At 59.1% G+C, this 16,278-nt stretch overlaps 1 protein-coding gene across 5 annotated transcripts; it reads left to right on the top strand.

The window, feature by feature from the left end:
* The first annotated feature begins 1,273 nt into the window (after positions 1–1,273).
* PROM2 (prominin 2) lies at positions 1,274–15,617 on the top strand. Of its 5 annotated transcripts, none has more exons than XM_078056256.1 (24): positions 1,274–2,023; positions 2,692–2,741; positions 3,153–3,355; positions 3,450–3,570; positions 3,885–3,909; positions 4,170–4,259; positions 4,535–4,734; positions 5,073–5,147; positions 5,944–6,007; positions 6,248–6,407; positions 6,693–6,845; positions 8,091–8,214; positions 8,337–8,428; positions 8,544–8,628; positions 9,400–9,546; positions 10,057–10,128; positions 10,945–11,037; positions 11,173–11,226; positions 11,542–11,622; positions 11,848–11,916; positions 12,654–12,743; positions 12,919–13,025; positions 13,381–13,455; positions 13,663–15,617. In XM_078056256.1, the coding sequence occupies exons 1-23, from the start codon at positions 1,768–1,770 to the stop codon at positions 13,442–13,444; spliced, it is 2,475 nt and encodes an 824-aa protein (XP_077912382.1). In that variant the 5' UTR covers positions 1,274–1,767; the 3' UTR covers positions 13,445–13,455; positions 13,663–15,617. The 5 variants fall into 5 exon arrangements, with proteins under 5 accessions (XP_077912382.1, XP_035930741.2, XP_077912384.1 ...); XM_036074848.2 differs by having other exon boundaries at positions 1,275–2,023; positions 3,846–3,909; XM_078056258.1 differs by lacking the exons at positions 1,274–2,023; positions 2,692–2,741; positions 3,153–3,355 and having other exon boundaries at positions 3,460–3,570; positions 4,543–4,734.
* The last annotated feature ends 661 nt before the right edge of the window (positions 15,618–16,278 follow it).

The raw sequence follows: 16,278 nt of genomic DNA, 5'->3' as shown, positions 1-16,278 counted from the left end.
AGTGCGCACCGGGGGAGGGGTAGTTCTTCCTAACAGCTCACACTATAGGAGAGAGAGCTCAGAGACCAGCCCTTCCCCTTGGCAGCTTCCAGGGGCCATGGTGCCCCTAGCGCAGGTGCTGGGCTCTGGGGAATGGGAGGGGGAGAGTGAGGGGTGGGCACAGCCTGCCTTTAGCTGTCCTGCATATTCTTGGGGCAGAGTGGTCAGGGGCCCCCCTCCACGGTCTGGGGTTGGGCCTCCAGGGGCAGTGCTGGTCCTGGACCCTCTCTGGACCCGAAGAGCCAGCACCCCCAGCCCATTCCTCATTGCAGCCCTGATCCTCATCTCTGAGTCACCCTTTGATGAGGTGCTGTTTCCTGTCTGCACCCCGTTATTAACTGGATTATTCCTTCTCTCACTGTACTCTTGTCCCGGCTCAGAAGAAACTTTGAGGGCAGCCGTAGGAAGGGTAAGGATTCTGCTGCAGGCTCAGCCCTTACTCAAATTGAAGTTACTTCTTTAGGGCTCACCCCACCCCCCACGAGCAGCCCGGAATCCCTGTGCCCCTCCCTCACCCCTGCCAACCCGGGCAGAGCCTCCGCGTTCACAGACCCAGCCCCTCCCTCCAGGGCTCCCACGGGAGAATGGAGCTGCCATGGAAACTCACAAACTTCTGCTACTTCGGTGAACACAAGTAACACATGTTTATTTCACAGAAATTAGCAAGTACAGGTGAGCAGGGAAGAATTAAAAATGGCCACGATTCTACCCAGAGAAGGTATTTTATACCTTCAGTCTACGTGCTGTGCCGTAAGCAGCTGTTGGCCCTTAAAGCATTGTATCTTTCAAGTCAAAAGAGCCATTTCCACATCATTTTCTTTACTGACCGCCCTGTGTGTCCTGTGAAATGCTCATTTCACCATTTCCTGGTGGTGGTGGCCCTCAGGATAGTTTCGTATCATGAATCATGCTGCCAGAAACATCCCCCAGCCGTTTAGCAGTATTTCCTCACAACCTGCTCAGCTTCAGGCACCCTCTGGGTGTCGGGCACACAGCCATTGACAAAGCGGAGACCTGTGTAGACACATCTCTGGCCCTATCCTTGATTATTTCCTTCAGCTGATGACTGGATGGGGCATTGCTGGGCCAAAGGGCACACCTTTGCAGGGATTCGCCCTCCCAAAGGATTGTGCCTGTCCCAGTGGCTTCTCTGAGAGCCACTCTGGGCAAAGCCTGGTGGCCTCTCTGCTCCAGATTGGATCGGCGACAGGTGCAGGCATGACCCGAGGGACAGAACGGGCCTCAGAGGAAGCTGGTGGAGGAGCCTGGTTCCTGGGTCTGTGCCGCCTGCCACCCCTTGGGCCAGGGCTGCACTGGGTGGCTGTTTTCCCAGCCCCACATTGGGCTGGTGGGTCTGGGAATGGAATATAATATTTGAAATTGGGCCACCTAAACAATCCAGAGCCACTGAGGTGTCTCCCCTACCCAGCTCGGAGGCGGCCCTCCCAGGAGGATCTGGGGAGGGGAGAGGGAGCCCGGACTCGCACCCCAGGCCGCTGAAGGCGGGTCCCCGCCAGGCCCTGCCCCCTTACCCCAGGCCTCCGCCCCTGCCCTTCCAGCACCGCGGGCGGGCGCCCAGGTAGCTCAGGAGCCCAAACCTGTCGGGCCGGTTTTGAGAGCCGCGGGGACGCAGGCTGGTGAAGGATGCACGGCCTGCCCCGCGCTCTGTCCGCACCCCCGGCCGCCTGAGCCCCGTCCGGCCTGCCCCGCAGCCCTCCGGCCCACCCCATGACGCGCGCGCCCGGCCTCCTGGCGCCCCTGCTGGGGCTGGGGCTGGGGCTGGGGCTGGGGCTGGGGCTGAGCCCGCCGGGGGCGGGGGCCGCGGACTGCGTGTCCCTCGGCGGCGCAGAGCGCCTGGCGTTCGCCCCGGCGGCCAGGGTCCATTGGCTGGCCCCTCGCGTCCGCCCGCGGGGGGCCCTGAGCCCCCTGTACGGCACGGTGCGCCGCTTCCTCTCCGTGGTGCAGCTCAACCCCTTCCCCGCCGGTGAGTGCGCCCCTCCCTCGGGTGGGCCTCGGAGCTGGTGGGTCCCCACTCCACGGCGGGGCTCCCCCGCCCTGTCAGCAGGCATCCGGAGGGCAGGGTCCCTGGCCTTCCCCACCCCCCACCCCGGCTTCCTTCCCAGAAGCCCCCTGGGCCCAGGGGCATCACTTGGAGAGACCTTTCTGCGTGACCTTGGGCAAGCCCTTTTTCCTCTCTGAACCTCAGTTTCTCTGCCCTCAAGTGGAAGAACTTACATTAGAAGTTCTCAAAGACCGGGCTGAGATTTTTCCCTGGGTCTAGTGGTGCTAGGGGTTGGGAGAGCCAGGAGGGGCTACAGCCCTGTCCCTCCCAGCCTGTCCCCTGCCTCTTGAGGGAAAGGGCTGCTGGGACAGGCCTCTTCTCTGCTTCTAACCAGGCAGGCGGCTTCTCCAGTGCAGGGCCTAGCTGTAGGGTCCAGGAGGAGGGGTGGGCCAGGCCTCCTCTCAGCCTCTCCCTCCTGTGGTGGCACTGAGGCCTGGGCATGATGGCACAGGGCTTCTCGGAGGGTGCCATGGTGGTGGGAGGAGCCCTTCCAGAGATTCCCTCCCCCCCCCCAGCAGTGGGGGTGCACACAGGGGCAGGCAGGTGCTGTCCTCAACCCCCCCCCCTCCCTGGCCTGACTCTTTCCCTAGAGCTGGTAAAGACCTTGCTGAATGAGCCTGCCTCCGTGAAGGTGGATGAGGTGAGCCCTTGGGGCGGTGCCGGGGAATGGGAGGGGGAGTTCAAGGGTGAGCATGAGGGGTGAAGTAGAAAGGCCTCCTCAGCTCAGCCCACATTGCTGGGTGTCCCCCATCGTGGGGTCCCGGCCATCCCTTCCCCCCTTCCATCAGCGCTGCACTTGGCAGACCTGATTTCAAACTACAGCTCTGCCATTAACTGGCCCTGGGGTTTTGCAGGGAGCAAACGTGGACTTCAGCTTCCTCGTTTACAAGCTGGTAAATAACAAGGACCCCGTGCACCTTGCATGGGTTCAGGGAGATGTGTGCGAGGTGCCCGCCGTGTGTGCATTCCCTCCCCTTCTGGTTCCCCGGTGGCGCCAGGCAGGAGGCCGTGTGAGGTCAGGACGGCCGCTCACGCCTGCTGCCTCGCCCAGGTGGTGCGGTATGAGGCCGGCTACGTGGTGTGTGCGGTGATCGCCGGCCTCTACCTGCTGGTGGTGCCCATCGCCGGGCTGTGTTTCTGTTGCTGCCGCTGCTGCCGGCGCTGTGGGGGCCGAGTGAAGACCGAGCACAAGGCCGTCGCCTGGGAGCGAGGCACCCTCGCGGCCTTCCTGCTGCTGACCACCCTCGTGCTACTGTGAGGGGCGCTCAGGCCAGGCGGGAGGCGGGGGCTGAGGCCCGGGGTGCCCATGGGCGTCCAGCAAGCCCCGGCCTCCTCCCCATCCCTGCAGGATTGGTGTGGTCTGTGCCTTTGTCACCAACCAGCACACACATGAGCAGGTGGGCCCCAGTGTTGAGGCCGTGCCTGAGATTCTGCTCAGCCTCCGGGGCCTGGTCTCCGATGTCCCCCAGGTAAGTACCGAGCAACCCCTCACCCCGCCGCGAGCCTGCATGAGCACCAGCCCCAGGCAGGACAGAAGAGGGCAGGACCTGCGAGTTAGAAAGGGCTCCCCCTTCAACGCACGCCTGCCTGCCTCCTGCTGGAGAGTTGCTGTAATACATAAATGCACCCGGGGCGTCTTCAGGATGACCACCCAGCTGCGTGTGGCATCCCGGGAGAGAGCTGGGGAAGGGACGAGGGGGCTGGCAGGTGGCGGGGGAGCAGCCTCCCGACGCTGTTTGCCTAGGAGCTGCGGGCCGCGGTACAGCAGTTCTCCCTTCCTCAGAAGCGAGTCTTGGAGGAACTGGATGGTGAGCGATGCGGCCGGCTGACAGACTGGCCGGCCCCCGGATCCCCCTGCTCTGGCCTGCCTTGGGAGACCCTCTCATCCCCTTATCCTGGGCTCCCCCTGGGCACACCCTTGAAGAGGCAGGGGCGGGGCCCAGCCGGGGAGCACAGTAGTCCCTGTTGCTGCAGGAGCAGTGCAGGGCCTGGGGAGGCTGGCTGGATGGCTGAAGAAGGCCCCTAGGCCCCTGGGGGCCAGCCCTGCAGACCACCCTGTGCTCTCCAGGTGTCGGCATGAGCATTGGGAGCACCATCCACACCCAGCTCAAGAGCACCGTGTATGAAGTGCTGGCCTCAGGGAGCAGCCTGGGCCAGGGTGAGTGGGCCCAGTGTCCTGGGTGGGCGTCGCATGGGGGCAGGCCCCACCTTCACCCAGCCCGGGATTTCTTATGCCACCTCAGCGAGCCCCTCCCCTGACTTGCTCATGGCTTTATCCTAGGATCCCCAACCCGGCTTAACATGCCCTAGGGCAGTCTCCATTATGAACCTACAGAGGTTCATGACCCACATCCCTTGGGTTGGGGGGAGGGGGAGGTGTTCTATCTCCCACAAGGCCTCTGAGATTGCCGGGTCCAGAAGGGGGTCTCTCAGCCCTGCAGGTCTCTGTGGATCACCTGCAAGCCCTAAACACCACGTTGGTGGAGCTGCGGAAGGGACAGCAGGACCTGGAGCCAGCCGTCCGGGAGCACCGCGAGCGCCTCCTCGCCCTGCTGCAGGAGTCCGGCTGCCAGGGCTGCACCGAGGCCCAGAGCCGAGCCCGTGCCCTGGAGCTGGGAGCTGACTTCCACCGGGTGAGGGCCCCCCGAAGGGAAGGGGGCTGCTCTGCCCGCTGCCCTGGGAGTCCTGGGTGTTTCCTGAGGCAGATTCCAGCTCCCTTCCCTCGAACAGCTCCTCCCCTCTCCACATAGCAAGGGTTAATGCTAGTCATCCCGGCAGCCTGGCGAGAGCTTTCCCGGGCCACGTGCTGTGCTGTGGACTTCCTGTATCTTAGCTCCTTGAGTTCTCCTTGCCACCTCGGGAGGTGGGCCCCGTTTTGCATGTGAGGACAGTGAGGGTTCCTCCCATCCTCCCTCAGGGTTCCCCCTTAGGCCTCTCCATGGACTTTGTCATACCACCGCCCCCATTTCAGGTATCCCCTGTGGACGATGTCCTGCATCGGCTGAAGGGTGTCCCAGAGGCCAACTTCTCCAGTATGGTCCAGGAGGTGAGTGCATGCCCATTCTACCTGACTTCCCCGCCACCTGGCAGCTCACAAGTGAGGGGGCCTCATCTTCCCCCTTTGGGGGTGGGAACCCAGTTGAACCTAAGACTTGGGTCAAATCAGGGCCTTCCCTACCACAGGGCTCCCTGGGCTAGAGGCTCATGATGCTGGTTCTCGAGTGCACGCAGTCTGGTGGGGGAGGCAGGCCTGGAACTCAGAAGGAAGAGCTGGGCCCCTTGAGGTTGTGGGGGCTGGGGTGGCCAGGGAGCCAGGACACAAGCCGAGCCCTGCAGGTGCAGCCCTCGGGGCAGATGGGCTGTGGGGGAGGGTGCACATGAGTCAGTACCTGTGACCCAGGGCCTGGAAAATGCCAGAGTTGGGGAAATGGTGAGTCACCTGTGCTGGGTGGCTGGAGCTGAAGGTCCCAGGAGGAAGGGAGCAGCAGCTGAGACTGGAGGAGTAGGTTGGAGCTGGACTTTAGGGAGCGAGGCCTGGCATCACACGCAGGATGGATGAAAGAGAAGAGGATGGCCGGAGGCTGCCACAGTCTCGGCAAGAGGGGTGGGGAGAGAAAGGAGGGGTCTTCCAGGAGCAATGTTTTGGGGAGCCGAGTCAGGCTGGGCTGAGGGAGCAGAGAAGAGGCCATCCACCAAGAGAACAAAGGGAGGCCTGTTTCCTGATTTCCTGAGCTGGGAGCGCTGAGTGGGATGCCCTCCCCCCCGGGCCTGGTGCTGTCAGGGGCCCCTCAAGCTGGGACCGTGGGTGCGAAGCAGTAAACAGCTGCCTTTTGTTCCGGCAGGAGAACAGCACCTTCAATGCCCTCCCGCTCCTGGTGGCCTTGCAGACGGCCAACGTGGTCAAAGGTGAGGCCCTGTCCAGGGGCCGGGTTGGCTGCCGAGCGTGCTGCTCCCACCAGAGAGGCTCATGGAGAGGGGGTGGGGCAGTAGGGGCGAGGGGGGGAGGGTGCAGGCTGTCCTCCATCTGGGCCTGGTCTCTTTAGTGGGCCCTCTCTGGGGGTCCCAGAACTTCTTCTGGCCCATCCGTCTCCTCCCTGGGCTCCTGGGAGACTTCCCCCTCCCATGAGTCTCTGCTGCTTGGGGCAGAGGTGAAGAAGGTGGTGGCCCAGAAGCCTGAAGGGCTGAAGACACTGGCCCAAAGGTTCCCAGGCTGGGAGGCAGCCTCTCGCTGGAGCCGGGCGCTGAAGGAGGTGGAACAGAGTAGCCGCCCCTACCTGAAGGAGGTGCAGAGATACGAGAAATACAGGTGCCCGGGAATGGGCTTGGGGATGGGATAGGCAGCCCAGCCTCTCAGCCACGCTGGGCCCCGATTTCCAGCCCTCATCAACCCCTGGCTATATTGAGCATCTGCCTCCATTTCAGCCAAGACCCCTTACTCTTTGGGCCTCCGTCTCCACCTTGGCTATGTACCCTTGGGACCTGAGCCTGGGGAGGCAACGGGGGAGCAGTGGGCCCCCACCTAGCCATAGGTCCTATGCCAGCCCATCCTGGTGTCTCCCTTCTCAGTGACACCGCACCCTCTCTGTGGCAGGTGGATTTTGGGCTGCGTGTTGTGCTCCGCAGTCCTGCTTGTGGTGGTCTGTAACCTGGTGGGCCTCAACCTGGGCATCTGGGGACTGTCTGCCAGGGAGGACCCCAGCCGCTCGGAAGCCAAGGGCGAGGCTGGAGCCCGCTTCCTCCTGATGTAAGATGGGCTGGGGGCAGGAGAAGGGTCTCTCCCACCGGGCCGGCCAGATTCCTCTCATGCCCATGGACAGCTCCTAGCGTGGCTACAGGAGCAAGTCCTGAGAATCAAGAGGCTGAGCTCTGCTTCTGGCTCTGGCACTGACTCACTGGGTGACTCTGGGCCAATTACTAACCCATCTGGGCCTCCATGTCCTCATCTGTGTAAAAGGGTTGGACTGGAGCAGGAATGGCAAATAAGAAGCACTTCCCCCGTCCATACCAGTGACAATTATAGTAACCGATGGGCACTCTTTCCCACTGAGCCGGACGTAGCCTCAGAATCCTTCTTAACCCAGCATCTAGATAGCACTACCAATAGGGGATGGCACCAGAGGTAGAATCTGTTTGCCATCTCTGGACTAGATGTTTTCTAAGGCTGGGGACGCCACATTCAGTTGTGCATAATGGTGCCTGAACAAAGGGGCGAGTGGAGGCTGAAATCTGGTCCTTGTTCTATTCTCCAAGCCTCAAACCCTGGCTTGGGGCTGTGCCTATCCCACAGAGAAGCCCTACAGGTCAGCAGCACTGGTCCCATTCAGCCCCTCTAAGTTGCGGCCCCTACTGCGCCAGGGGGCTCTGTTGAGGGCTGAGCTCTGGAGCCGGTCATCTCCATGTGCCCTCGGCTCAGAGGCGGGCTGTCCTGTGTCTTCGAGCAAAGCAGCTACTCTCTCCTGTAGGCTGCCAGGGCCAGCCAGGGCGTCAGTGATAGGTGGGAGTGGGGGGCAGGGGAGGGGGCCAGCCAGGGTGTCAGTGATAGGTGGGAGTGGGGGGCGGGGAGGGCCAGCCAGGGCGTCAGTGATAGGTGGGAGTGGGGGGTGGGGGAGGGGGCCAGCCAGGGCATCAGTGATAGGTGGGAGTGGGGGGCAGGGAGGGGGCCAGCCAGGGTGTCAGTGATAGGTGGGAGTAGGGGGCGGGGGAGGGGGCCAGCCAGGGCATCAGTGATAGGTGGGAGTGGGGGGCGGGGAGGGGGCCAGCCAGGGTGTCAGTGATAGGTGGGAGTAGGGGGCGGGGGAGGGGGAGCAGCCAGCCGTTCTGACTTCTCCCTCCTGGCCTTAGGAGGCTGAGTCCTCAAAAGGCTCTGCCCTGGGGCTGACTCGCTGACCATACTGGCCGCCCATCCCCATGTGGTGGGACAGAGGGTGTGTGGTCCAGGGTAGCCAGCCTCCTGTCTCCCACCTCAACCCCATCCCTCTGCCTTCCCCAGAGGTGTGGGCTTCAGCTTCCTCTTCGCTGCACCCCTCATCCTCCTTGTCTTTGCCACCTTCCTGGTGGGCGGCAATGTGCAGACTCTAGTGTGTCAGAGCTGGGAGAGCAAAGAGCTCTACAAGGTGACCATGCCTGCCCTGCTCTGGGGCCCAGAGGGAGGGGGAGGGGACCAGGCTCTAGGGGAACCGGGGGTGGCCTTGCCCTCAGCCTGCTCAGGGCCCTTTTCTCTTTGCCCCATTTCCAGTTTGCAGACACCCCAGGGAACTTGCCCCCATCCATGAACTTGTCTCAGCTTCTTGGCCTGAAGAAGAACATCAGCATCCTCCTGGCCTATCAGTGAGTGGGAAGCCTCTGCTGGGGGACAGGGTGTGGGGAGGAGCTGAGGTAGCGGATGTCAGCCCCCACCTGCTGTCCTTCTCTCCCATCTTCGAAGCCCATTATTCCTCCCCAGGCAATGCAGGGAAGGGGCTGCGCTCTGGAGCATCCTGCAGCTCAATGACTCCTATGATCTGGAGAAGCACCTGAATATCAGCCAGGTAAGGGAAACTTCTGGAAGGCTGTGGAGATCCCTCCTGCAGAACCCCCCTCCTCTGGCCTTGCCTCTGTGGTGGGACCATCTTATTGAACCCGAGAAGTCTGCAAGACTGATGGAGCTACCTCAGGGGGCAGAGGCCTCAGGTGCAAGCTCAGGGCCTGGCCCAGGGCAAGAGCCCAGGATGGTTTCTAGGGTGTGTGGGAGGATGGGTGAGTGCCTAGAGGCACAGCTCCGAACACTGTGCTCCAAGAAGAACTGAACACAGTTGAGGTTGTAGCAGGAAGGGCTGGTAACAGTGAGTGACAGGGCTAGGGTGTGCGTGTCCTGACTGAGGACAGGCATTGGTTGGAATGCTGCGGTCGGTAGTGGGGTGGTTGGGGATGGGGTGTGACAGTGAAAACAATGGTGATGATGTTGGGAGTCTCTGGGGGAGGGCTCACCAGAGGCCCTCCGCTGAGCTCCCACAGCCGTAAAGGTGGGCCAGGGAAGCTATTTTATAGTGGGTGGCCAGGGAAGGTCTGTGTTGCTATCCACTAGCCAGAAAGGTGCTGGTGGAGAGCTAGGTCTTGGTGGGGGTGGGTTGGAGTGGGGGCAGGTGAGAAGCAGAGACCTCCTGGGAAACTGTCTGGGGCTGGAAGTTTCCAACGTGGGGGCCTGGATATGCAGAAGGAGGGCCCTGAGGGCCTGGTGACTCCTCACCTAGGAGAGCAGCTCTGGGGTCCTGGCTCAGCAACTGGGCACGCCCTCACCCTGGCCCCCCGCCCCCCCTCAGTACACTGCCAAGCTGCAGCAGGAGTTGCAGAACCTCAAAGTAGACATGAAGAATCTGGACTTGCTGAGCCCAGCCGCCCACCGGGACCTGGAAGCCCTGCAGAGCAGTGGGCTTGAGAAAATCCACTATTCCGGCTTCCTCGTTCAGGTCAGCAGGGAGCACCTCAGGCCAGACCATGGCAGACAGAGGGGCTTGCAGAGGAGCTGGGCCGAGGGGTGGTATCTTATGTCATCACAGCCCTCCCCATTCCCTCCACTTTTCTACATGTCCCTGGGGGGGTCTCTTCCTGTTGGGGGTGTCCGCACACCATGCGCCTCCTGCCTGTCCCGGTGCCCCCATCTGGGCTGGGCAGGAATGAACGGGCTCCCACCCAACAGCACGTGTCGCTGTTCATGGTCCTGAACCCACTGCTGTGACGAATGCTGGTGGGAGGTGGTCTCCTCATTGGGTTACACCAGAAGGCGTCTCATTGTTTGTTTGTTTGTTTTTCTATCCTAATAGAAAATTCCTGATATATTTCACAGTTTCAGGTCAAACCCACTGAGCCATGTGTCATGATAGACTTAGCTGGTGCGGGGTACTTCTGAATAGATTGGGAATTTGAGGGCTGGGGGAGCCAGAGTGCATTCCCTGTTGGCCTCTCCTGTCTGTCTCCAGATCCAGAAGCCCGTGGTGAACACCAACATGGAGAAGCTGGCCCAGGAGCTGGAAGAATTGGCCCAGACCCAAGTGAGAAGGGGCCAGAGACCCCACTAGGCAGGCAGGACTCAGAGAGAGGCCTGGGAGGTGGGAGAGGGTGGGAGGGCTTAGACTGGGGAGGGGCACGAAGACAAAGGCAAGGGATTATGGGGTTCCCACCAGTGAGCGCTGAGGCTCTGGGTCCCTGGGGCGGGCTTAAGAGTTTTGCAGTATCAATTCTGACTCAAGCTCTACCTCCAATGGGCTGTGTGGCCATGGGCAGGTCATTCAGCATCTCTGGGCCTCAGTTTCTTCATCTGTAAAGTGGATTATCCTCCACCTCAGATCAGATGAAGTGACTGGTCTGACATCATACAGTGGGGCAAGCATTTCTAAGTGCACACTGCTCATGGAGTCTGTTGGGGCAGGTGTGAGGACAGTGCTATGGACTAGATGTCATGATAGTTATTCTCAAGAAGCTTAAACTACTGGAAAAAAATAGCATTTTGTATTTATAAATATTTAGAGCTTAAAAAGTGCTCTTTGAGACATGACTCCACACTAAGCACTCAGGTGGGTAGAATGAGGAGTATTCCTGTTTTAGGAGATACCACTGCACCTCAGACAGACTCAGTGTGGCTGGCTTAGAGGCACCTAGTAAGCTAGTGGTAGACCTAGAACTTGGGCTCAGTGCCTTCAAACCTGGATCAGGCCCAGGAGCTTAAGGAGGCCTCGGTTTTCTGCCTCTGAGCCCAGCACTTTCCACATCTTCTCAGTATGTCTGACTGAACAGTTGGGTAAAGCATATGTTGGCAGAGGCTGTCCTGTCCCTGGCAGAGTACCATTCTCATCTCTGTCTCCCCTCAGGGCAGTTCTGTGCTGGGGAAGCAGCTGCAGGAGGAGGCCCGAGGGCTCAAAAACCTCTATCAGGAGAAGGTCCTCCCCCAGCAGAGCCTTGTGGTAAGTTTGGAGGCCCAGGGAGCCTGGAACCCGGGGAAGAGGAGAGGCAGGGAGGGGTAAAAGAGGAGGGAGGGGCAGGAAACTTTCTTCTCTATGCATCCCTTCCCTTAACCAGCCCTGCTCTCTCCTCCACAGGCCAATCTCAACCTCACTGTCAGGGCCCTGGCATCCTCAGCCCCGAATCTCCAGGTGGCTGCTGGGGATGGGGAGGGTCGGGTGGAGCAGGTGGGCAAGAGAGGGAAAAGGAAGGGCCCTGCTGGCTTGGAATCTCATCTGCTCTGCCGAGTCCCCCTGGAGGTTGAGGATAGGGGGTGGGAAGAAATGGGGGTGGATGGGCAGATCCTTAAAGACCACTGTCTTTGGCCTCTGTGTCTTAGGGCCTAACACCCCCAACCCAAGGTGAGTATGTGTGCGTGAGATGTTGAATTAAGGAATGGGTGAGTGAATGCGTGGCTGCTCCTGACTGAGCAGGGCGCTGAATCAAGCCTTTCTCCTTTCCCCCAGATGGAGACCTCTGGTGTCTTGGACAAGGTCGCTTACCTAAAAGGAGAGCTGCCTACCTGGGCCACCAGTATCTTGAGGAATGTGAGTGGGACATGGGACAGGGGCAGGGGGGCTGCCACATAGTCAGAGATGGACTGAGGTGCTAAAGCACATGGAGCGTCCACCCAGGCTTCTCCTCTACCCTGTCCCCTCACTGTGGCTCCCAGGAAAGCCAGCTCGGCCTGTCCTGCTGGTGCCGGGCATGGGGGGCGGTGGGGGCTGGTTCCTGGGACACCTACCAGCCGTGGGCTCCTCTCTCTCCTGCAGGAAAGTGAGTGTTTCCTGACCCGGGAGGTGGGCTACTTCTCCCAGTATGTGGCCTGGGTAAGAGAGGAGGTGAGTGGGGGTCCAGGCCCTCCCGGCCTCAAGCAGGCTCCTGGCGGCACCGGCTTTCCACACTCTTGCATCCCTCCTCTGTCCCCTAAAGCCCCTGGGGGTGCCCTAGGCCTTCAGCATTGAACCCAAACTCTGCGTCTGGCATCTGCACCCCTGCTTCCTGGTGGGGCTCTGCTCACTCAGCCTCTGCCGCAGCCCTTCTCTGAGGCCTGAGTGTGAGCTGGGCCAGCCGTGGCTCTCTAGAACCTTGCCCCTGTGCCCTTCCTCATGCGGACCCTTCGCCCAGCTCTCCAAGTGCACCGCCTCCTGCAGGCCCGTGCTGACCACGGCCTCTGCGAGCTGTCCGGCACCCACACTGGGCGGGTGCGGTCTTGCTGAACCCCGAGTGTGCGTGTGTGTGTGCATGTGTATGGGGGGCATAGGTATGTGCGTGCACACCACACGTGGGGCCTCTCCACTGAGGGTGTGAACTTAAAGAACAGTCCTGGGCACACAGTAGGGGCTTAATCCAGGCTGGCGAACGGGATGGAAGAGGCAGGAGCAGAGCGATGAGCCTGGGCCAGTGTGTCTTCGTCTCTGTGTCCCTGCATCCACGTGTCTGTGTACAGCTGTGCGGTGGCTCCCGACTGTGTCCCCAGACCTATCTCTGTCCCTGTCACCCTCTTTCTCTGAATGTGGGGTGTGCACCCGTGCGTCTGAGCGTCTCTGCATGTGCCTGCCTTGTGTCCACACTGCAGGTGACTCAGCGCATTGCCACCTGCCAGCCTCTCTCCGGAGCCCTGGACAATGGCCGTGTGGTCCTGTGTGACATGATGGCCGACCCCTGGGTGAGTGCCTCCAGCTCCTCAGGGCTCGTGGACTTCCTCCAGGCCTGCACACCAGACCTTCCCCTCAGCCCCGAGAATGCTTCCCCCTGCCCCTCGCTGACTCAGTGGGAAGACTGGGGCTGGGAAGAAGTCGCTGCCTAGCCACAGCGAGCTGACCTCACACCCTCTGTTCTAGAACACCTTCTGGTTCTGCCTGGCATGGTGCACCTTCTTCCTGATCCCCAGCATCATCTTTGCTGTCAAGACCTCCAAATACTTTCATCCCATTTGGAAACGCCTCAGGTGAGGAGGCTGCCAGGACTGAGGGGGACAGCTGGGGTCCAGGAAGGAGTCCTTCTAGTCGCTGGGTACTGATCCCCTGCCACACCCCCTCCAGAGGCCTCCCCGGCAGAGGAGGCTCATGCCTAGCTCTGAAGAGTCACACGCTCTGAGCAACTCCAGGGCCAGGAAGTTCTTTCGTATGTCTGCCCCATAACCTGCTTATTGCAACACATCCCCTCCAGGCACAGCTTTTTGGAACTCTTCCTACCCCTGGAGAGCTTCTACGGTGGGAAAATCGGGCTCTGGGCTTGTCCCTGTGTCGGGGCTGAGGGTCTGTGTCTGGGGGCTCACTCACTTTCTTTTTGCGACATCACAGTTCCACCAGCTCGGAGGAGACTCAGCTCTTCCACATCCCCCGGGTCACCTCCCTGAAGCTGTAGGACCCCAGTGGGTAAGTTTCCCCACCTGCTTCGTTCCTTGGTGCAAGGAGTGGGGCATAGGAAGGGAAGGGATGGGTTTGGGATCTGGGGTCTCTAGGGCCCAGGAGGGCAGGAAGGTTGTGGGACTTGGTGGGGTCTGAGTGTTGCATCTGGCCCACTCAGCCTGAGCCCTGCCTTCCCCACCTTCTCCCTCACCTTTGGTTCTTAATCCATAACAGGGGTATTTGCTGGCAAGGTGATGCCTGGGGCTGCCTGCCTTCCTCCTCCTTCGATTTGCCCTGGACCAGAGGACTTCTGTTGCCCTTGCTCAGAGCCCAGACTGGCATCAGGCCTGGATTGTCCTTCAGCTCCAGTTACCTGACCCCATTTTGCCTATTTCTTCCCCCCTCCCTTGCTGCTCATGAACCCCTTTTTTCATTCTCAGAAGCACATTTAACTTTTGTTGGGCTACAGGAGCCAATAGATTCTTCCAGATATCGATCCCTTATCCTCCTCGCTGCAACATATTAGCACCAGCGGGAGCCTGTTCTCCATCTACTGGAACCCCTTCCTCAGCCCCGTGGGTGAGACAGAGGCCCTGCCCAACCCCATTCTGTCACCATCTGTCCCATCCCCTGCCACACCTCCCCCCACTCCTTACCAAGCTCCTGCCCCTTTTCATCATCTGACCTGCCCGCCTATCCAACTCCACTCTGCCCCAGCCCTTACATCCTCCCCGCCAGGGAAACCTTTTTCCCTGCTTTGTCCCCTTTCTACCTTATCCCACTACCTTGCTGGCACCCAGGGACCCCTCCTGCCCAACTAAGCTAATCAGGTAAAGCCATCAAGCAGGCCAGGGGACGCTAGGGCTCTGCCTCGTGGCCCTCGAGCCCTCCACTGCCCAGACACCTGGACCCTCCACAGGCCCTGGCCTGGATTTCTGGCCACCCTGTGGGGTGAGGGAGGCCTGTCTGAAGGCTGAGCCCCTTGCCTGCACCCTGGGTTGGAAATAGTGCTTTGTCCTGCAGCTCCTCTCTGAGCACTGTCTCCCTAGGAAGGGACCTGGGACACAGGCCAAAGTGGGGGGGGGTCACCCCCAGCTCCCCAGAAGGTAGCCTCTTTGACAAACCCCACCCAGCTTTCCCAGGAGAGACCTGGTGGCCACAACTGGATTTTGTACTGTGGCCATTACTCTTTCTATCCTATGTATGAGGTCTAGTCCATCCTGTGTCTTCTCTGCATGCTGGATGCTGAGTCCCAGAAACAAGGAAAAGGAGAAGGAGAGAGAAGAGATGGACAAAACCTCAGATCCATTAAAGTGTTATCACTTCCTAAGCCTTGGCCTTGGATGTCTGACACCAGCTCAGGCTAGGGCCCTCTATGCAGTTGGTGTTTAATGATTTTTTTTGGAGAGGAAAATCCAAGGCTTCCTCTGACTGTAGACATCCAGGATTACCCCAGCAATCAGCAGATGGGGAGTGGGACCCACTCTGGGAGCAGGCAGACCTGGCTGCACATCCTGGCTTTAATGCTTGGTAGCTAGGACCCCTTGAACATGTTCTCTGTGTTCCCTAGACCTCAGTGTCTCCATTTCTAAATCGGAGAAAATAGTCACGACTGCCTCCTAGGGCTATGAAAAATGTGACATTGCATGGAAAACTCTTGGCAGGAGCCTGGCACAAAACAAATGCTCAGATGCTGCTTTTTTTTTTTTTTTTTTTTTGCCGTGACCGCTCTGGGCCATGGGCCGAGCTGGGTCTTGGCAGGTACAAAGGAGGAGGGAGATGGGTCCCTGTTCAAAGGTGCGAAGCCCTTTAAGATTGTAGTCTGCTGAGTTTCAGGGGGTGTTTATGTTGAATTGCATCTTACAAGCCAGCAACAGATCTACTACTAGAAATTAGGATGGTGGGTACACAACCTATGGTCACTGTTGCAAGCACACTCCAAGCAGGCATCCTTGAATGAGGCACAACTGCTTTTTTTTTTTTTTTTTTTTTGGCTTTTCCCAAAGCTTTTTGGGCTTGTTTCTCATCTGTTGCCCTATGCGGGGGAACTGTGGCGCCCTGCATGTTAATGAAATTGATGGGATGAAAATAGAGAAAACAATTAAAAAATAATTTCCAGTTCTCTATCTTATCTTTTTGATATGTGAGCATACCACACATGGTTATTTTAAAATTTAATAACTTCCTAATATGGAACCTCTTGGAGTCTATTTCTAGTGTCTGTTGTTTATCTTGGTTTTTGTTGGTTTTGCCTTGTCTCCTCACATACTTGGTGATTTTTGATTGAATGCCACACATTGTATCTGAAAACCTATAGAAATAATCTGAGGCATAGGATGAAGTTATCTACCATCTCGAGGATTATGTTTACATCTGGTGGATGGCTTGGGATCTAGCAAACCAGGGTTGTTCTAAACTAGTTTCAGGACTGAGATGATTTGCAGTCCCTTGGGGTGCTGGTCTATTTCCAGTTCATTTGTATCCTGGGGGTGAATCCCTCTGGGGTCCCAACCCAAAGCATAAAAGATTTGCCAGGCACCCCCTCCTCTTGGTGGGCCTCGTTTTTACCTCTAACAGCTCTCTGCTCAGCACTTTTGTAGTGTCTTCGGGGATCAGCGGATCTCCCAGGGAGAAAGTAGCTTCAAATGTCAGGCGCGTGTCTCTCTGGGTTTCCTGCTTTTCCTTCTGGGCACAGAATTGTGCCCAGTGAATCTTTACTCCCTTGTTTACTCTCTGATACCTCCAATCAAACTTAAAAGTAGATATTTTGAGTAGCTTTTAAGTTGTCCTTAGTTGGGAATTTAGGCCAAATTACCTAGTTCACCATGATCAGAAGTAGGAGTTCTACAA

This window comes from Halichoerus grypus, chromosome 10, assembly GCF_964656455.1.
Source record: "Halichoerus grypus chromosome 10, mHalGry1.hap1.1, whole genome shotgun sequence".
Taxonomy (NCBI): Eukaryota; Metazoa; Chordata; class Mammalia; order Carnivora; family Phocidae; genus Halichoerus; species Halichoerus grypus.
The sequence above is the reverse complement of the archived record's forward strand: the minus strand, read 5'-3'. Positions and strand labels throughout refer to the sequence as shown.

Bases quoted from the DNA above. Each gene is read 5' to 3' on its own strand.
- PROM2 (XM_036074848.2), top strand. From the start codon at position 1,768: ATGACGCGCGCGCCCGGCCTCCTGGCGCCCCTGCTGGGGCTGGGGCTG. The intron at 2,024-2,691 runs GTGAGTGCGCCC...CTCTTTCCCTAG, and splicing joins GCTCAACCCCTTCCCCGCCG to AGCTGGTAAAGACCTTGCTG. The intron at 2,742-3,152 runs GTGAGCCCTTGG...TGCCTCGCCCAG, and splicing joins CCTCCGTGAAGGTGGATGAG to GTGGTGCGGTATGAGGCCGG.